The 21,963-nt window shown below is 34.9% G+C and overlaps 1 protein-coding gene across 5 annotated transcripts in view; it reads left to right on the forward strand.

The window, feature by feature from the left end:
- ZFYVE16 (zinc finger FYVE-type containing 16) overlaps positions 1–21,963 on the forward strand; it is a 56,860-nt gene that overhangs the window by 21,180 nt on the left and 13,717 nt on the right. For 3 of the 5 annotated variants that reach the window (XM_079915293.1, XM_079915292.1, XM_079915295.1), the window contains exons 5-14: positions 2,142–2,303; positions 4,434–4,576; positions 6,120–6,495; positions 7,715–7,837; positions 8,926–9,081; positions 10,108–10,332; positions 12,561–12,643; positions 13,759–13,863; positions 14,449–14,596; positions 16,245–16,325. In XM_079915293.1, the coding sequence (XP_079771419.1) occupies positions 2,142–2,303; positions 4,434–4,576; positions 6,120–6,495; positions 7,715–7,837; positions 8,926–9,081; positions 10,108–10,332; positions 12,561–12,643; positions 13,759–13,863; positions 14,449–14,596; positions 16,245–16,325 (1,602 nt within the window). Of the gene's footprint in view, positions 1–843; positions 2,054–2,141; positions 2,304–4,433; positions 4,577–6,119; positions 6,496–7,714; positions 7,838–8,925; positions 9,082–10,107; positions 10,333–12,560; positions 12,644–13,758; positions 13,864–14,448; positions 14,597–16,244; positions 16,326–21,963 lie in introns of those variants that run through there. The other 2 variants (XM_079915294.1, XM_079915297.1) reach the window with 2 other exon arrangements.

The raw sequence follows: 21,963 nt of genomic DNA on the forward strand, positions 1-21,963 counted from the left end.
AATAATCTTACTTGACTTCTCACAGTTTTGTGTGTGTGTGTGTGTTTTTCTTCAAATACACGTTTGTTCTTTTGAGTACTTCTTGGCATTTTCAAAGATTTGTTGACAGTTTAATTCCCAGCAAATATTACTTGGGACTTTTAAGACCAGGCCTGTGCGCTAGCCCAGGTGCTGCTTCCTGTTAGCCAGGAGAATAAATACCTGATAATAATTTGTTTTTCTCTTTTGAATGAAGATAAATTTTTTCAGCAATTCTTCAAAAAGCTCTGATGTGAGTCTGTTAGCCTGAGGTAAGCTGCTTTACTCCCTGCTGTTGACCTCTGCTCTGGAAGATAATAGAGTGTAAATCTTCTTGTATTTCCATATTGCCACCAGTGTTTATGAAGAATTTAAGTGCTTGTAGTTGTTTTGTTTTTTGCTTATGCTGTTTCAGTAGCCTTTAAGACTACTGCTGGTGCCGTTAGCCAAGCAACCTGCTAGAGTTAAGAAATCTTAGAGCAAGCTCCCACATAATTATCTCTCCCCATTTAAAAAATAAAACAGCCATGAAGATTTGAAACATTATTTGAGTTGACAGGTCAGATTTTTAGGTGAACATTAAAACATATTGACCATAAGGATCCAGGAGAGGAGAAGATTTAGTCACTGAAGAGACTTAGTAGGATAGTGAGATCAAGCATTGGTTTATCAAAGAAAATATTTGGAATGGATTTATTTAGTTATCTGTTTTATTTATTCTGTTTTGATATCTTATAGCATGTAATTTCATTTATGGCTCTGTTTATCATTAATTTATACACCACAGGAAAACGTAAATAAAAGTTATTTTAACTCCAACTTTAGGGTTGAAAACAGTAGACATGATCATTTAAAATAATGTTACTAATAAGAGGAGAAAGATGGCTCAAGGGTTATAAGACAAATTCCACAAAGAAGAAAAGATAGTTTCATCAGAGATTGTGGATAATGAGGAAGTTGTGCTGAGACTGTATAAGTTTTAAAGAAGCATGCATGTGAGTGCCATTACATAAACTTAGAGGAAGTTGGAAATTACTTTGAAACTCAAAGTACTGTGTTTGGATTTTACTTCGTTAGCGGAAGCCATTGCATGAGGGTGCTAATTCATTGGCACTTGAGGAAAGTTATTGTAATAGTGGCAGCATTTATAGCAGATCAGTTTGGAGAAGTGCTGAAGGGAGAGGTACCAGTGCTGTTCTGTGTTATTTGGATGAAAAAATCATTCAGCAGTATTCAGGCAGCGTTCTGTGCTTTGCAGCTCCAGCTGAGAACAAAATATATTCCCTGTTCTTATGGAGCTTTTGATCTCATGGACCTTATGAATGTCAGGAGATGTGGACAGAAAGCAAAGAGAATATCAGATGGTGATAATATTCTAAATGAAAATGAAAGAGTATAAGAGGGACAGATAGTAACAGACTGGTGGCAAGAGGTAGAAATTTTAAATGGTGGTCAGAATAAGGGTTTATGATAGTATGATGTGTAAGCAGAGACCTGAAGGAAGTGAGAGAATAAAGCCACGTGGAAGAACTTTCCAGGCAGAAAGAATAGTAAGAGCAAAGACCTGAAGCTAGAACAGTGCTTGCTTCCCTTGTTGAAGAACAAGGAGGCCTCAATGGCTGGATTCTAATGAGCAAGTAGGATTTTAGTGAGAAATGATGTCAGACAGCTAACTGGGAAAGCAGAGGAGGTAGAAATGCAGACTATATAGGGTCTTGTGGGCCATTGTAACTACTTAAATTTTCATTCTACTTCGGAAGCCATTAAAAGATTTTAAACAGAAGAATGATGTGATATGATTTATGTCTTAGAAGAATCACTAGGAACTATATTGGAAATAGACTATAGGAGTACAAGGGCAAAATCAGATGGTCATATTAAATAACAATGATTTTCTTTAGTAGATATCAAATATATGCCAAAATTATATTGAAATAACTAATTGGTAGCTTATACTGAAGTGGAGTGCTGCCAACTAAAAGTAAGGATATTATCTTTGCCAAGTGCCACTTCTTAGTTAGCCATTAATTTCTTTCTCCTTACAATTTGAAAAATAGAATATTTATCATGATTTACTTTGAAGGTCAAAAACACCTGAGATCAAGTTTTTTTCCCCTTTATAGCTCAGGCATTTGAAAGGATGATGAGTCCAACTGGTTCTAATCTTAAATCTAATCATTCTGATGACTGTGCCACCATCCAGCCTCTTCAGGAGACTCAAACATCCAGTATATCTTCACCTACAACTTTACCAATCTCAGCACTTAAACAGCCAAGTGTTGAAGGTAACTTGAAGAAAATGTTGTGTCTAATATTAAAGATAAATGATCAAAGTAGAAGTTTTCTAGTATTGACAGGATCTAGTGAGAAAAGAGAAACCAGACTAGCTACCAGAAGGAATTTAATACAGGGAACTGGTTATACATGTACGTTAGAAGGGTAGAAGAACAAAAAGGGCATGCTCAAGTGACTCAGAGATTAGTAAGTACAGGAAGCAACCACCATCCCTAGGGTTGGGAGAATGCAAAGGGAGAGGCAGTATTACTAGAACACCGTGCAGGAACACCAAGAGATGCTTGGTTCTCAGACCTTGTATTCAGGGATTAGGGTACCATGTCACATGACTGGTACTGTGACTTCTAGAGGAACACCAAGTGGCAAATGCGGGGACCATCAAGGAGCCTAACAGGGTTGGTGTTCAGATAACAGAAGGAGTGTCCCAGGCTTGATGTAAGGAGTACTGAAGATCACAGGACATGTGGGTATATCTGGTGGTGCCGCTGCTGCGTAAGTCCTGGCAGGAACTAGAAACAGAAAGATTTCCTTCTGTTCCCACCTTCCAGTCTCCAACCAGAGCCTGTCATTGCTGGAACATGACCAGAACCAACTAGCAAGGGGGTCTGGGAGTTGCACTTTCCAGACTTCCAGCCTGGCATCAAAGAGCACCATGTGGAAGGGTGGGCTTGGGTTTGAGAGACAATAGGTAAATAACTGGCATGTCTCCCTTTCCTTAAAAATCTATTCTTAAATGTATATTTTACCACAATAAAAAATGTTTCTTAAATCTTTTAACAAACTTCTAAACATTTAAAAAATCTTTTGGCTCTCTGTTTTTTTTACAGCCTATTGTAATTTAGGATCTTGAGTAAAGCCTGTGTAGACTTTTTATTTATTTTTTTAATGTTTAAAATTGACGTATAGTTGATTTACAATGTTGTGTTAGTTTCAGGTGTACAGCTCAGTGATTCAGTTATACATATACATATATATATATATATATTCTTTTTCAGATTCTTTTCCCATATAGGTTATTACAAGATACTGAGGATAGTTCCCTGTGCTATTCAGTAAGCCTGTGTACACTCTTAAAAATAAACTATTAGTCTGTAACATGCTAGAAAATAACTGTAATTGTCAGTTAGAGACAAATTCAAGTATTTCTGTCAACTATTTTTGATCTCAATTATTTCTCACTTAATAGCTATTTTGTTTCTCATTATGACTTAAATAATGAATTTCAGCATATATGGTTATATACCTCTAAAGATGAATGAATCTGCTTTTAAAAATATTTATTCTCTTATATTGACTTTTTAAGTCATTAAATTATAAAGTATTGCAAATACAAGAAAGATAACCTTATTTAATATGTCCACCCATGTTGCAAAAATTATACATATATGATTCCAATTTTTTCAGTGTTATCTGTATTATGATATGGAAGGTAGATGTTGGTCCTTTTGATGTTTATATGTTCTAAAATCATCTGGCAGGAATTTTCATAACCTTCCTCCGTGGATGCTTTTTAATAAAGGAGAACAAATATTTATGCTGACATCTAGTTATTTCCTCCAAATTTGAAAGGAAAATATTAATAAATTTCAATATCAACATTATAAGAACAAAGCATGTTATGCTTCTCTTGTTAAGTAAGTTAAAAGTAGGAAACGACCTCTGATGCACAAGTGATTCTGTTTCTTTCTTTAGACTTTTTATGCTTCTTTCTCTTGTTCTTCATACTTTTTTCCCTTTGCTTGTCTACCATGCTCTGTTCTGTTCCATTTTCCCTCCCTGTGCCTTAGTCCCTAAATTTTATTCCACACTCACAAAGTTAGCCTTAATAATATAGGCTTTAAATCTGCCTTCAATGTCTTTAAGGTATAACCTCTCCTGTCCACTCTTTTTCTGAGTACGGGATTCCTAGGGCCAGCCCTGCCTTTGTATGAATTAGAAAAAAACTTCTACTCTGGGTAGATGAATCGCAAAAGGCCATTTCTCTAGGCCTTGAAACCCTGAGAATGCAGGGCTTGCCAATGGTTAGCAAAAAGCTTTTGAAAATGTTTCCTGACCCATTTAGTATTAAATCATTGCAATATTATCAAATTAAAATGCTTTACTTTTTAAACTGATTCTAGGATTATGCTCCAAAGAACAGAAGAGAGTATGGTTTGCAGATGGTATATTGCCCAATGGCGAAGTTGCAGATACAACAAAATTATCATCTGGAAGTAAAAGATGTTCTGAAGACTTTAGTCCTCTCTTACCTGATGTGCCACTGGTAAGGAATCTAAAGAATGACTTGTTAATTTAATAAAATTTTATTTTGTAAGTAATTCCTTGTGTGATTTTTTAGAGTACTTTTTTTTTAAAATGCTTTGAGCTTCATAAAATGAGAAACATATGATGTGTGAACGTCATGATGTTATGAATGTCATAACGTCATGACGTTAATGATGTATTAACATCAGTTTAAGGCAGTGATTCTTAAACTTTTTGATCTAAGGACCCTTTATGCTCTTAAAAGTTATTGAGAACCCCAAAGAATTATAGGTTATGTGGGTTATGTTTATTGATAATTACTGATATAAAATTGACAAACATTTAAAAAAATAAACTCATTAAATTAACAGAAATAATATTTTTAATGAAAAGTTTTTGAAACAAAAGTTTAGTGAGAGGAATAACATTGTTTTACATTTTTGTGAATTTCTTTAACGTCTGGCTTAATAGAAGATAGATTCTCACATCTACTTCTAAAGTCAGTCTGTTGTGATATGTTTTAGTTAAATTATATGAAGAAAATCCTAGGACCTCACTGACTTCCTGAAAGGGTCTTGGGGACCCCAGAGATCCCTGGACCACATTTTGAGAACCACTGGTATGGGGAAATAGAACTGAGATTTAGTAAGTTAATTTAGACTAATTTGTTTAATGATTTTCAGATATTCAGTAAAGTACCTGATGGTAGTATTTATGCTTATACAAATGTGCTAGGTGTTAAATAGAAGATACATAATATAGAATCCCAGCCCACTAATAAGTCTCATTGTAAAGTAGCAAAATACTCATAAAAGCAAGTATTAACACATGAAGTAGGAATGCTTTTTTATTCATTAAACAAATATATATTGAGCATCTCCTCTGAGCCAGTTACCTGGTTTATCTTGGGTAAAGATACATCAGACAAGATGAATATGTATCCTGCTCTCTTCAAGTTCACGTATCATATAAACTTACGTTGTTTGTCAGTAAGAGTTCATGAGCTAGGTTTTACAAGTAGCTCTAATTACCAGAAGTATGTTTCTTAGCTAGCACCTACCCTCAATCAATATTTTAACAAAATGGAATTTCTGTAGAGGCTAGTATTACTTGAGTTCATAAACAATTCTCTATTGACTTAGGTTTGGCCTGTCCAAAAAGAAAGGGGCTTACTTGAAGCAGACTTGAGGTGTAGTTTATTCTAGGTGGTTACTGTTGTGGAGTATGTCTATCATTTTGCTTCCTAACCACTCCCCTCCCTGCCTTCTCCCTTTTTCCTCTCCCTTGCCACCCCCCAGCCAGGCTTTTTTGTCTATTAGGAGGAGTGCCTTGAGTTGAACTAAGTGTGCTCACTTTGTGGTATGGTATAGGATCCTGAAGTTCTCCTTGCCTCCTTTTTCCAGTCTATAAAATTAGTCAAAAATACTTACCTGAGCATAGAGTAAAGCTAAACCTGTGCTCTTGAATTTAAAGAACCAAAATGGTACTATTTCTTGGGAAATTTGGCTTCTGAAGAAACAAACTATGAACTGATTTGGGTTTTTGTTTTCCATATTTTACAGATGATAAACACAGTGGATCATGCCCATTCTACTACTGTGGAAAAACCAAACAGTGAGGCAGGCGACATAAGAAATGAGATAATTCGAAGTCCTATTTCTCAGGTTCCATCTGTGGAAAAACTGCCTACAAACACAGGGACTGAGGGGTTGCCTACTTCTGGCTCTTTTACACTAGATGATGATGTTTTTGCAGAAATTGAGGACCTATCAAGTCCTACTGGTGTCTTGGTTAACAGTAATTTACCTGTTGCTAGTATTTCAGATTATAGGTTATTGTGTGGTATTGACAAGAATGTTTGCAATAAGATTAGTCTTCTACCTGATGATGAGGACAGCTTGCCTCCTCTTCTGGTTGCATCTGGAGAAAAGGGATCAGGTAGGATAGCAGTTATTTAAATTTAAAAAGGAGTTTTTTTTTTTTAAAGAAGAATATATTGATGAATTTTGTCTGTGATATATAAAATGTATTTTTTTTAATTTAGACAGTGTGGTTGAAATATGTACAATGGCATGGAACTCTAGTTTACAAAAACTCTTACTGTATAAAAACAAATTCTAAAAAGATCTGACCTTTTGAGTTGATTTGAATGTGATTCACTTATCTCATCTGGGTCCCTAATTTAAAATAAGGCAGAAGTCCAATACAACAGGGAAATTCATAGACTTTTAGTCCTGTATTAATTTTGACTCCATATCATTTTTTTTTTTTAAGGAACATAGTGTCTAAAGAAAAGAATATTGGATTGGATGACAAAGCTAGGAATTTTAGTTCCTCATCTGCTACTTAATACACATGTGACTTGAAGCATGCAATTTAATCTCTTGGGCCTCAGTTTCCTTTGTAAAAGAAGAGAACTTAGGTGGTCTTTAAGGTCCTTTCTAATCTGGAGATTCTGTGGCTATCTCCCACCTTGGAGTAGTTCCCTAGGGATATATCCTTGTTACCCCAGGCATTATGCTGAATCTTACATGAAATGATTATGTTCTGTGCATGATAATGTAGGGGAATGAAGCCTAGGATCTCCGTTCTGAAAGTTGGAGCCATTTCATTATCCTATTGATAGTGGCAAAAATATCTTAAGCCCTGTTCTTTGCATGCCATGTATATTTTCCTGTTGGTTGTCAAGTTCTTGTTTCACCACTTGTCACTGACATAAGGCATATGGCAGCAAGCCATATGTACAAGCATGTATAACTTGGGTCTAGACTACTTTCACAGCTGTAAATTTCAGAATTTATAATTGGAGTGGCTGGCAGATAGGAGTCCACTTTACAAAAACATTTGTTTTAAAACTTTAAAGGTACTAAAATTGTATCAATATGCTGTTTAATCAACATATTTGTGCATAGACTATATATAATATAATTGATCAGGATTTATATGTATTATAATATTACTATCTTTACATAAATTGAAAAGTAAAAATTAGAATATAATAGTTGTCCAGGTGTTGATTGATTTTATAAACGTGTTTGCTTTTGCTTTTAAATGTGATTAAGCCATTGGTGGATTTATAAATCTGTTTTTTTCATTATAGGCATATTTAACAGGAAGACATGTTTATTCTAATTAATATATTATTTTCATGTTTTAGTGCCTGTAATAGAAGAACACCCATCTCACGAGCAGATCATTTTGCTTCTTGAAGGCGAAGGTTTTTGTCCTGTTACGTTTGTCCTAAATGCTAATCTACTTGTGAATGTCAAGTTAGCATTTTGTAAGTAATGATTCATCTTTCTTTGCCTAATTAGTAAGCAGGATTTCTGAATAATTAATCCCATTGTCTGCTTAAATTTAGACTGGCAATGGTGAAAAATAAGCAGTATTGGATATGGGTTTTTGTAGCCAAATATTAATATAAATAAATTTTGCAGTTTTATATGCAGTGGGACTTGAAGTAATAGCTTAAAGATTTTTACTAGTGTCCTTCATTCAGTCCTAGGTTAAGACCATGGGCTTATAACAAGCTGTATTTTGATGCTCATGATACAGCTGACCATATATATATATTTTTTGAAGTTTGGAATTTTATTTAATTTATTTTTTTATACAGCAGGTTCTTATTAGTTATCCATTTTATACATCTTAGTATATATATGTCAATCCCAATCTCTCCAGCTGACCATATTTCATATAGCTTTTAGGTAAACTGAAATTTGCTAATTAAGATAAGCAAGAATCCTGATTTAGTAACAATAAAGACAGTTTTAAAGTAAATGACACTAGACTTAATTAAAAGTAAGGAAGTAAATATTTCTCAGTAATAGTCCTCAATACTCAATAATGCATCTCTTAGCTTTTCATTCTCTTTGAAACTAACCTGATTCTTACCCACTACATTTCAGCTTGTTAGTGCATCTTTTATTTTATTGTTGTTTATTTATTTTTTATTTTATTTTTTGCGGTATGCGGGCCTCTCACTGTTGTGGCCTCTCCCGTTGCGGAGCACAGGCTCCGGATGCGCAGGCTCAGCGGCCATGGCTCACGGGCCCAGCCGCTCCGCGGCATGTGGGATCTTCCCGGACCGGGGCATGAACCCGTGTCCCCTGCATCGGCAGGCGGACTCTCAACCACTGTGCCACCAGGGAAGCCCTATTGTTGTTTATTAATTGACTCCATCAGATAATTTTTCATCCTTTCTCTTTTTTATATTAATCTCATACAATTCAATTTAAAGTTTTTGTGAGGGGAATGTTGGAAAACTAAGGAGTTTAAAAAGTTGTGCTTCATGCAAAGGACAATTATATTTAATTTTTTTGTTTAATAGAAGTTGACATTTATAGTTGTACACTTTTGTCACTTAAGATTCCTCAGACAAATATTGGTACTTCTCAACCAATGGATTGCACGGCTTGGGACAGGCAGAAATTATTATTCTTTTGTTATGTTTGCCAAGTGAAGATACTATTCCTAAGGACATCTTCAGACTCTTTATCACCATTTATAAGGATGCTCTGAAAGGTATACCATTTTATTTTGAACTGTTCAGACCAGGGGATGGATAAATTAAGGGCATTTTTGCTTTTGGCTATGCTAACTGTACTAAAGAAATATTTTGTGAAGAGATTGCTGATTACTTAAAAGAGCTCTGTCATCATTTTCAGTCTCCTTAAATTTAGCATTTTATGTAATTAGTGTCTTTATAGTTTTTTAATTTTAAAAGTGAAAATATATTTACCTTCTTGGTCTGTTTACGTGTCTACACAATAATCCCCCCTTATCTGCGGGGGATAAGTTCGAAGACCCCACTAGCTGCCTGAAACCACGAATGGTACTGAACCCTATGTACACTGTTTTTTCTATACATACATACCCGTGATAAAGCTTAATTTATAAATTAGGCACAGTACGAGAACATCCGAATTGCCAACAACACTTCTCTTGCACCTTGGGGCCATTATTAAGAAAAATAAGGGTTACATGGACACAAGCACAGTGATAACTGCAACAGTGGATCATAACTGAGACAGCTGCTGAGTGACTAATGGATGGTAGCATGTACAGCGTGGATGTGCTGGACAAGTGATTCACGGTGTGGCTCACATCCCAATGGGGCAGAGCAGGATAGCGAGAGATTTAAAATTTGCTGTTTATTGAATTTTCCATTTAATATTTTTGAACTACAGTTGACCAGGGGTAACTAAAACCATGGAAAGCAAAACTGTGGATAAGGGGGGACCACCGTATACTTTTCTGTCTGTATAAGATTTGGGGGACATGATGATGACTTTTCACTTGACCATGAAGTAAGGAGAAAAATTTTAAAACACTTAACGGTTAGAAACATTCTCAAATTTTTGTTCACAATTCCCAATCTTCAGGAATAACTGAACTTTGTGCACACAAGGTATTCAGTGCTTCTTCAAGAGTGGAAATAAATAAAAAATATTTTACATTGCTTTTATTTAAGTTTATACTGGGACATTCAAACTCATACTGCTGCTTCAAAACAACTTAAAATCTTTTTATAAATGATTTTATTTCTAGGAAAATACATAGAAAACTTGGACAGTATTACCTTTACTGAGAGTTTTCTCAGCAGCAAGGATCATGGAGGATTTCTATTTATTACACCTACTTTTCAGAAACTTGATGATCTCCTGTTACCAAGCAATCCTTTTCTTTGTGGAATTCTTATCCAGAAGCTAGAGATTCCCTGGGCAAAGGTTTTTCCTATGCGTTTAATGTTGAGATTGGGTGCAGAATATAAAGGTAAGTTTTAGAATAATAAGCTAAATTACATAGGTTCAAATATACTGAATGTAAATAAGAACTTCAGATATCATTAAAATAAATTTTTAATGGATTAATGGGACTACTTTTGTTTTGATGTACTTTTAAAATTCTAAAACAGCCCTCCTCTACTACCAAATTAGTCTAGACAAACTTGCTATGTCCTGAGTTTCTAGATATTCATAATTATTATAATTAACTTACCTTAAAATTTTTTTTGAATTTCAGAAAAAAACATAGAAAACCTTCAAAAGTTTTCTTAAAAGTATTTGCTATAGGGAGTTCATTTTGTTATGTTGCCTACATATTAAGAAGGTAAATGCCCCCCCACCCCATTTGTGTACACCATAAAGCCAAACATAAATGGTTGTGAAATAGTGGTCCAGTCTTATGTGTATGGTTATTTCTGAGTTGAAATCATTTCTGTGTTCGACTGTCTTTGAATTCGTACCCCTTCTTTATCCCTCACTTTTTTAAAGAATAATTTATTTGTTGCATGTGAAGTACATCACATCTAAGGAAAATTTAGGCATTTGATTCTTGTATAATTTAATAGTTATTTTCTTGGAGGAAAATTAAATGTAGAGAAGTTATAAAAGTTACCATTACTATTTCAAAATGGACAAATTCAGTGAAAGAGATACTCATTTAAATCTATTTGGCAAATTTATTAAACTCTGTGTTTTGAGGGGTTGGTCCTTACCATTTAAGATTTAAATATGGGATACTATTAAATTGTGGTGCAAGAAGTAAAAATTAACTTTCATCTCAGGTTTTGTACTGTGTGAACCAAAGAGCTTAAGAGACTTCATTCTGAGCCAAGTGTTTCATCCATTCAGCCTAACGTTTTGTCTCTGATACTAATATTTGAATGCTATTTTTATGGAAGGTTAGATCAAAATACTTAGCTAATCTTAATCAAATGAGGATTACCTACGCTTCTATGTTGAGACTATTTGCAACACCATTACATGTTGGATTAGATGATTTATGAGGTCCGTTTGTAACTCTGACAGAATGTCATTCTAAGCCATAACCTCTTGAAAATTACTGTTTTAGATAAAATTACCTCTATCAAGTTGCAAAGAATGCTCTCTTATTCATAAAAGATGAAGTAAAAAGTCAGCATTTACCTTAATCATATTGTTTATCATTTTAATATGTTTTACCACTAATTTATGTTTCTTTCTGTACTCTCTGTCATCCAAATAACTTAGTTGTCCTTTTTAAAACTAAAATATATGCTTGTAATAGCAAAGATGTGAGTTGTCCTGACTTATTTTTTTTAAATAGGTAATGTCATGTGTGTTTTCTTAGACTTTTAAGGAGGTATGTTTGTATAATATGTATTAGAGAGGTTTCTTTGCTTAACCTAAGCTGAGAACTGAAATTCTCAGGTTAATTCTTGGGTTAAAAATGTGTCTGATTTTTATCATCATAGAAATAGTCTTACCTTCCTTTTTTCACTTTCCTTTTCTTCCAGAATTCCTGCTGCATTGCCACCAAGGTACTTTTCCTTTTTGGTGCGCAATATTTATAGTGTCCTAAAGAAACAGAAAAGTAGTTAGGTGACAGAGTCCATATCACTTCTTCTCTGCATTGACTTCTCTGATTCTATGTGTTCCTTTTATCATGCTGACCCAAGAACTATAAAAGTTTACTATCACCCATAAATTCACACAATTGAACATTAATTACAAATGCCTTAAAAATCTTGAATTCTTCATATTTTGCTTTAAATTATCAGAATATTTCTTTTTAAATTATGAGAACTTTACGTAGGTCTAGCCAGTTATGGTAATTTTCTAGCCATCATAATGTTTGGAAACAACATGTATGATGAAAGATTAAATGCTTTGGAATCAGGCCAAGCCTAGTTTCATATCTGTTTCACCAGTTATTAACTTAGAAACCATAGGCAGGGTTATTAATCTGTGTCTCTACTTCCCCATTTGTAAAGTAGGGATAGACATACTTGCCTCGTTGGGTTGTTATAGGGTTTAATTAGGATAATGTATGTAAAGGTCCCAGTTCAATGTAGCATCTGGTAGATACATGGTATGGGTTAACGTCATTTCTTACTTTCTCCAGAGAACTGATTGAGTGGTATTTATCCGTAATGTTTGACAAATGAAAATTAAAGGTAATAAATTTAAGATTTTTTTGTTTTTTGTTGATGGTAACCAGTTTTCTATTCTTGTGTATAGCATATCCTGCTCCTTTAACAAGTATCAGAGGCCGAAAACCTCTTTTTGGAGAAATAGGACACACTATTATGAACTTACTTGTTGTGAGTAATTGAACTGTTTTATTAAGTGTTCTTATATTGTTACTTTAACAATTCATTAAGTAAATTTTACATACTTACATTTTTCTATTTTAATTTGACATATTTGGTATAATGAAAGTTCATTTATAATAAATCCTAATTCATTTAACATAAATGGCCTCTGTTTTTGATGAAGTGCTTTTTAGAACACGTCCTAATTTATGTATACCTGATTCAAATTGCCTTTTGATTCATTCTGCTGCAGTGCTTACACATTTAGGTAATGTGAGATCCACACAGTTGTTGAAGCCTTAGTAAAAGAGTTAGTAAAGTCAATCGATTTGATGATTTTGAGCAAACTGTGGCCCAAGTCACCTCATTTTTAATAGGAAGTATTGGATTATATGATCTCAGGTTCCCTTCCACCTCTAATTTCTGTAATTTTGTGTTTACCTCTTATTATAGAAGTGTATTTCAGTGGACTTGCTTTTTTTCTTTTAATTAATTAATTTTATTTTTGGCTGCATTGAGTCTTCGTTGCTGCACGTGGGCTTTCTCTAGTTGCGGCGAGCGGGGGCTCCTCTTTGTTGCGGTGCGCGGGCTTCTCATTGCGGGGGCTTCTCCTGTTGCGGAGCACGGGCTCTAGGCATGCAGGCTTCAGTAGTTGCAGCACGTGGGCTCAGTAGTTGTGGCTCGCAGGCTCTAGAGAGCAGGCTCAGTAGTTGTGGCGCATGGGCTTAGTTGCTCCGCGGCATTTCCCAGACCAGGGCTCGAATCTGTGTCCCCTCTATTGGTAGGCAGATTCTCAACCACTGCGCCACCAGGGAAGCCCAACTTGCTTTTATTTATCCATGTTCGGTTTGAAAATCTATTGTTTTGGAAGATCTGTAACTAGAAAGAGATCACCCTCAAATACTATAGAATTCTTCCTGAGAGTGATAATCTTTATTATTATTGTGGAGTAGCTGGAAGAATTAGCTGGTTTTTGAAGTTGCTATTGCTTTCTGGATGGTGTTTTGATAGTTATGTATCACAAGTTTTAAAATGATGGATACTCTTAAAAAAGGATTGAATGAATGGGTAAATGTTCATGGATAGTAGTTTAAGGTTTATGGAACTATCGTTATTTTATGTAGGACCTTCGAAATTACCAGTATACCTTGCATAATATAGATCAGCTACTGATTCATATGGAAATGGGGAAAAGCTGCATAAAAATACCTCGGAAAAAATACAATGATGTAAGTATAATTGCTTTATTCAAGTCTTGAGATAATTATTGAACATTAGATTTCTTTAGAAGTGTGTTAAATTTGTTTTGAATTGGACTAATACATAATGACAAAAAAACTTATTTTGGGGCTTCCCTGGTGGCGCAGTGGTTGAGAGTCCACCTGCCGATGCAGGGGACACGGGTTCGTGCCCCGGTCCGGGAGGATCCCACATGCCGCGGAGCGGTTAGGCCCGTGAGCCATAGCCACTGAGCCTGCACGTCTGGAGCCTGTGCTCCGCAACCCGAGAGGCCACAACAGTGAGAGGCCCGCGTACCGCAAAAAAAACCAAAAAAACACTTATTTTTGAAATTTTAGATTTGTTTCCTAACAGAGGATTTGTTTAATCCTATTTTTTCATTTTTTTCTTACTCTTTTATCTGTCTTTTAATTGAGGTGATTTTATTTTAAATCATTTGTTTCTATCACATTCTCAGGGAGTTGTTCAGATTAAAGCTTGATAAAGGTGGTCAGAAATGTGACTCTTGAATTATTATAACTAATAAAGGCACAAAATGTTAAAAATGTTTCTAAATGCGTATTGTTTTTTCCCAGGTAATGAAAGTAATAAATTCTTCTAATGAGCATGTCATTAGCATTGGAGCTAGTTTTAGTACAGAAGCAGATTCTCATCTAGTCTGTATACAGAATGATGGAGTTTATCAAACACAGGCCAACAGTGCTACTGGCCATCCTAGAAAAGGTGAGTATTGGTTCCTAGTGTCAATCCATAAAACCATCTCAAAAAGTAGAATTCCTTTCAAAGAGGAATATACCTATATGTAGATATCTTACTTATTTGCTGAATTGATGGTGATGAAACAGTATGCTTTAAATTTTTAGCTATACAAACAAAAAAACTGCTTCTAATATTTGTGTTTATCTTGGGCAACATTAGGTTTAAAAACTTGGAATACAGTATTTATTTTGATGTCTTCAGGCTTAGTGTGTCCCATATGGTGGGTGTCTCTGGAGTGAGGTATTTTTTGCCTTTGTTTGCTCTCTGCTCCAACTCCTCTTAGCGGGGAGCACAGGGTAGATAAGGATGAAGAATGATTTATAAAACTGTTAAGTGGCTGGGAATATAAAAATGATAAAGATGGTGATGTGAATGACATCACTCGGCTGAATGGCCTCAGTGACTGCTGTGATTACCAAATCCTTGCATTAGAGAGCCTAACAAATTGAAAGTTAAGTAAGTATTCCAAAAACTTAATACATTATTGTAAAATAACACATTTAAAATAGTCAGACATTCTGGCTGCTAATAAAAATTTTTCCTCTGATTATAAAAGTATGTATACTCATTTGTAATAAGCTTGGAAAATATGTTTGAAGAAGTAGTAAAAGGAAAAAAGTGCCAAAATATGGCCTTTGTTGACATTTTAATATATTTCCTTCTTATATAGATATATATGTTAAATAGATGATTTTATACTGGATATTTACTTTTATATTGTGCTTTTTTAACTTAACATGCTATTGACATTTTTGTCATTAAAATTTTACAGCTATTTAATATTTATTTGATGAATATTTACATAGTATAAAATTCAAAAGGTATAAATATTCACACTGTAAAATCTCCTTTCCTCCCTAGACCCTCAAACTACCCTCTTCCCCTCCCCACAGGCAACCAAACCAGTGATATCAGTTTCTGGTATATCCTTTCAGGGATTTCTTGCTTGTATGTATATGTAAGCAGACACCACCCCACCATACACATACACACACATACACCTTTCTTCCACTTTTTTAAACAAGTCATAACATTTGTTCCATTCTGCACCTTGTTTTTTCTTTTGGAGATTATTCTTTGTTAGTATATAAAGAACTTTCACATTGCACATAACTTTCCACTTTATATGTGAACATCATTTAATTGTCCCTTATTAATGGACTGTTGCTACCAATCCTTGGCTGTTTATAAAAATGCACTATGAATAACCTTGTATATGTGCCAACATTAATTCCTAGAAATGGAATTTGTATGTCAAAGTATAAATGTGTTTGTAATTTTAATAACAATTTATCAAGTTGTCCTCCATAGAGATTGTTCTGATTTATGCTCTCAACAGTAGTGGATGTTTGATTTTCCACACCCTCACTTGATAAAAACACTGTAAATAGTACAACAGCCATCAATTATTAGATACAAACATTAAATAACCTTTATGAAATATTTTATCGTAACTTTATTTTGTTTGGTATTTTTTGTTCTAATATAAGTGGTATGGGCATGGCGTTTATCAGGTACTTAAAATATGCTATGCTCCACATTATGCATTTAACAAATATCATATAGCATAAAAAGAGCAGTTTAAAACATAATTATTGTATTTTTTAATTAGTGACAGGTGCAAGTTTTGTGGTATTCAATGGAGCTCTAAAAGCATCTTCAGGATTTCTTGCTAAGTCCAGCATAGTTGAAGGTATGAGTTTCATCTTTAAGATTTGTTTAATGTAAAGATGTTTTTCATCTCCTTTTAAAAATGTATTTGATACTTAACAAAAGAATATATGTAAGTTACAAAGCATAGTACAACAAACTTATGTGAAATCATCACTCAGCCAAGAACTAGAACATGACTAACATTTGGGCCCACCTCAAGCTTGACAACTCTGCCTTAGCCTGCATTTCCTGCTTGTGCATAGCCTAAAGGTTAGTCTGAGGTGAGAGCTTAGGGTCTTCTCAGGTCTTTCCTTAGCATGCACACATCCCAAGCATGCACACATTATTGCACATGCATGGGGCCTTCTAAATTCCCAGATATATGTTAGTGCCTTTCAAAGCCCTTATGGACATCTTATTCCCCAGATTTTCCTTTAAGTGTTTGGTTGGCCTATCCTTTGTGTCTACTAGTATCTGCTGCCACAGGCAGCTATGATGTTGATCACTGGCCTCTAATTGTTTTTCACAAATGCTCCCTGAGAAAAGACTTTTTTCACTGGGTAAGCTTAGAGTCTGGTCAAATAAAGACATTGTACGTGGAGTCTTCCCAGGAACCACCTGACAAGTCAAAAAATGACAGTTCTCCAGTAATGAGGTTTTGAAGGAGTTCCAGCCCCATTTGCCTTCTCCAGTGGATACCAAGCTGATGGTTTTTACTATGATTGCAGGCTGTTGGTTTTTAGGCTTCTGCTATGCTGGAGAGGAGGGGATGGGAATAGGAAAGTTAAAATGACACAAAACTTGCTGTTTTTAATCAAGTTCCTGCCATTTTTTTTTGTTTTTTTTAAAAGAACCAGCTTTTAGTTTTATTGAACTTTGCTGTGGTTTTCTTTGTTTCTATTTCATTTACTTCTGCTCTGGTCTTTATGATTTCTTTCCTTCTGCTAACTTTGGGTTTTGTTTGTTCTTCTTTCTCTAGTTCCTATAAGTGTAAGGTTAGATTGTTTATTTGAGATTTTTCTTGTTTCTTGAGGTAGGCTTGTATTGCTATAAACTTCCCTCTTAGAACTGCTTTTGCTGCATCCCATAGGTTTTGGATAGTCATGTTTTCGTTGTTATTTGTCTCTAGGTATTTTTTGATTTCCTCTTTGATTTCTTCAGTGATCTCTTGGTTATTTAGTGACGTAGTTTTTAGCCTCCATGTGTTTGTGTTTTCTACCTTTTTTTCCCTGTAATTGATTTCTAATCTCATAGCATTGTGGTCAGAAAAGATGCTTGATATGATTTCAATTTTCTTAAATTTACTGAGGCTTGATTTGTGACCCAAGATGTGATCTGTCCTGTAGAATGTTCCATGTGCACTTGAGAAGCAAGTGTAATCTGCTGTTTTTGGATGGAATGTCCTATAAATATCAATTAAATCTAGCTGGTCTGTTGTGTCATATAAAGCTTGTGTTTCCTTATTAATCTTCTGTTTGGATGATCTGTCCATTGGTGTAAGTGAGGTGTTAAAGTCCTCCACTATTATTGTGTTACTGTTGATTTCCTCTTTTATAGCTGTTAGCAGTTGCCTTATGTATTGAGGTGCTCCTATGTTGGGTGCATATATATTTATAATTGTTATATCTTCTTTCTGGATTGATCCCCTGATCATTATGTAGTGCCCGCCCTTGTCTCCTGTAACATTCTTTATTTTAAAGTCTATTTTATCTGATATGAGTATTGCTGCTCCAGCTTTCTTTTGATTTCCATTTGCATGGAATATCTTTTTCCATCCCCTCACTTTCAATCTGCATGTGTCCCTAGGTCTGAAGTGGGTCTCTTGTAGACAGCATATATATGGGTCTTGTTTTTGTATCCATTCAGCGAGCCTGTGTCTTTTGGTTGGAGCATTTAATCCGTTCACATTTAAGGTAATTATCGATAATGTATGTTCCTGTGACCATTTTCTTAATTGTTTTGGGTTTGTTTTTGTAGGTCCTTTTCTTCTCTTGTGTTTCCCACTTAGAGAAGTTCCTTGAGCATTTGCTGTAGAGCTGGTTTGGTGGTGCTGAATTCTCTTAGCTTTTGCTTGTCTGTAGAGGTTTTAATTTCTCCATCGAATCTGAATGAGATCCATCGAATCTGAATGAGATCCTCTTTGAATGAGACTCTGGGTAGAGTACTCTCGGTTGTAGGTTCTTCCCTTTCATCACTTTAAATATATCATGCCACTCCCTTCTGGCTTGTAGAGTTTCTGCTGAGAAATCAGCTGTTAACCTTATGGGAGTTCCCTTGTATGTTGTCATTTTTCCCTTGTTGCTTTCAATAATTTTTCTTTGTCTTTAATTTTTGTCAGTTTGATTACTATGTGTCTCGGCATGTTTCTCCTTGGGTTTATCCTGCCTGGGACTCTCTGCACTTCCTGGACTTGGGTGGCTATTTCCTTTCCCATGTTAGGGAAGTTTTTGACTATAATCTCTTCAAATATTTTCTTGGGTCCTTTCTCTCTCTCTCTTCCTTCTGGGACCCCTATAATGCTAATGTTGTTGCGTTTAATGTTGTCCCAGAGGTCTCTTAGGCTGTCTTCATTTCTTTTCATTCCTTTTTTCTTTATTCTGTTCCGTGGTAGTGAATTCCACTATTCTGTCTTCAGGTCACTTATCCATTCTTCTGCCTCAGTTATTCTGCTATTGATTCCTTCTAGTGTATTATTCATTTCAGTTATTGTATTGTTCATCTCTGTTTATTTGTTCTTTAATTCCTCTAGGTGTTTGTTATTTAATTCTTCTAGGTCTTTGTTAAACATTTCTTGCATCTTTTCGATCTTTGCCTCCATTCTTTTTCCGAGGTCCTGGATCATCTTCATTATTCTGAATTCTTTTTCTGCAAGGTTTCCTATCTCCACTTCATTTAGTTGTTTTTCTGGGGTTTTATCTTGTTCCTTCATCTGGTACATAGCCCTCTCCCTTTTCATCTTGTCTGTGTTTCTGTGAATGTGGTTTTTGTTCCACAGACTACAGTATTGTAATTCTCCTTGCTTCTCTCCTGCTGTTTTTTTCTTTTTAAATACTCCCCAGATTGCTGCAGGTCTTTGGTTAATTTCCAGAGTTTCGAAAAAGTTTCTTCTGACGTTTTATCGGTTTCCTTGTTGTTTTTGTGGAGTAGAGTATTTTCGGAAGTTCTTAGTCTGCATTTTCACTAATATCATCCTCCATACTATCTCAGTTACATAGCTTTATAGGAAGTCCTCCCATCTCTGATGCCACACACATGCCTTATTCCTCATTTTAGTAGTGCTCTGGCCAGTCTAAGCCCTTTGTTTTATCATGTTAATTTTAGGATCAACTTGTCAGATTCTAAAAGGTCCATTGGACTTTTTATTGGAATTGCATTATATTGCTAGTTTAATTTTGAGAAAATTGGCATATTTTCTATTTTCATTGTTTCTATCCATGTACATTGGCTACCTTCAATTTATTTACATAATATTTTATATTCATTTCCAATAAAATTTTATAGTTTTTGTATAGGTTTTGAATATCATTTCTTATTTATTCCTGTACCTCATAGATTTTATTGCTGGTGTAAATGGTATCTATTTATTTACTTATTACAATTTTAGTGTAATGTAAATGCCATTATAATTTTTTAAATTTATATTTTATTGAGGTATAGTTGATATAAAATATTATGTAAACTTCAGGTGTACAACAAAGTGATTCACAAGTTTTAAAGGTTGTATTCATTTATAGTTATTATAAAATATTGGCTATATTCCCTGTGCTGTACACTATATCCTTGTATCTTATTCACATTTTACATACTAGGTTGTACTTTTTAATCCCCTACCCCTATATCGCCCCTCCCTGCTTACCTCTCCCCACTGGTAACCCCTAGTTTGTTCTCTATATCTGTGAGTCAGTTTAGTTTTTGTTATATTCACTAGTTTTATTTCTTAGATTCCACATATAAGTGATATGATACAGTATTTGTCTTTCTGTCTGACTTATTTCACTTGGCATGATACCCTCCAAGTCCATTCATGTTGTTGTAAATCGCAAAATCATTCTTTTTTATGGCTAAGTAGTATTCCATTGTGTATATATATATATACCACATTTTCTTTATCCATTCATCTGTTGTTGGATACTTAGGTTGCTTGGCAACTGTAAATAATGCTGCTATGAACATTGGGGTGCATGTATCTTTTTGAATTAGTGGTTTTGGTTTTTTTTTGGATAAATACGCAGGAGTGAAATTGCTACGTCATATAGTAGTTCTGTTTTTAGTTTTTTGAGAAATCCCCATTTTGTTTTCCGTAGTGGCTGCACCTATTTACATTCCCACCAACATTGTAGGATGGTTCCCTTTTCTCCACATCCTTTCCAGCATTTGTTATTTCTGTTCTTTTCAATGATAGCCATTCTGACAGGTGTGAGGTGATATCTCAATGTGGATTTAATTTCCATTTCTCTGATTAACAGTGTTGAGCATCTTTTCACATGCCTATTGGCCATCCTGTGTCTTCTTTGGAAAAACATCTATTCAGGTCTTCTGCCTTTTTTTTTTTTTTAAAGAAGATGTTGTGGGTAGGAGTTTATTAAGTAATTAATTTATTTTTGCTGTGTTGGGTCTTCGTTTCTGTGCGAGGGCTTTCTCTAGTTGTGGCAAGTGGGGGCCACTCTTCATTGTGGTGCGTGGGCCTCTCACTATCACGGCCTCTCTTGTTGGGGAGCACAGGCTCCAGACGCGCAGGCTCAGTAGTTGTAGCTCACGGGCCTAGTTGCTCCGCGGCATGTGGGATCCTCCCAGACCAGGGCTCAAACCCGTGTCCCCTGTATTAGCAGGCAGATTCTCAACCACTGTGCCACCAGGGAAGCCGTTCTCCCTGTTGTTTAATCAGGTTTTTTTTTTTTTTTTGATGTTGAGTTGTATGAGCTGTTTATATATTTGGATATTACCTCGTTATTGGTCATATCATTTGCAAATGTTTTCTCCCATTTGGTAAGTTGTCTTTTTGTTGTGCTAATGGTTTTCTTTACTATGCAGAGCTTTTAAGTTTAATTAGTTCCTGTTTGTTTATTTTTGCTTGTATTTCCTTTGCTTTAGGAGACAGATCCAAAAAAATATTGCTGCAGTTTATGTCAAAGAGTGTTCAGCCTGTGTTTTCTTCTAGGAGTTTTATGGTTTCTGATCTTACATTTAGGTCATTAATCCATTTCGAGTTTTTTATTTTTTTGTACATGGTGTGAGAGAATGTTCTAATTTCATTCTTTCCTAGCACCACTTATTGAAGAGAGTGTCTTTGCTCCACCAAATATTCTTGCCTCTTTTGTTGTAGATTAATTGATCATAAGTGCATGGGTTTATTTCTGAGCTGTATTCTATTCCATTGATCTATGGTTTTGTTTTTGTGCCAGAACCATACTGTTTTGATTACTGTAGGTTTGTAATATAGTCTGAAGTCAGGGAACATGATTCATCCAGTTCTGTTTTTCTTTCTCAAAATAGTTTTGGCTCTTTGGGGTCTTTTGTGTTTCCATACAAATTAAAAAAATATTTGTTCTAGTTCTGTGAAAAATGCCCTTGGTATTTTGATAGGGATTACATTGAATCTGTAGATTGCTTTGGGTTGTATGTTCATTTTAACAATATTAATTCTTCCAGTCCATGAACACAGTATATCTGTGTTCCAT

The sequence above is a fragment of the Stenella coeruleoalba genome (assembly GCF_951394435.1).
Source record: "Stenella coeruleoalba genome assembly, chromosome: 3".
Taxonomy (NCBI): Eukaryota; Metazoa; Chordata; class Mammalia; order Artiodactyla; family Delphinidae; genus Stenella; species Stenella coeruleoalba.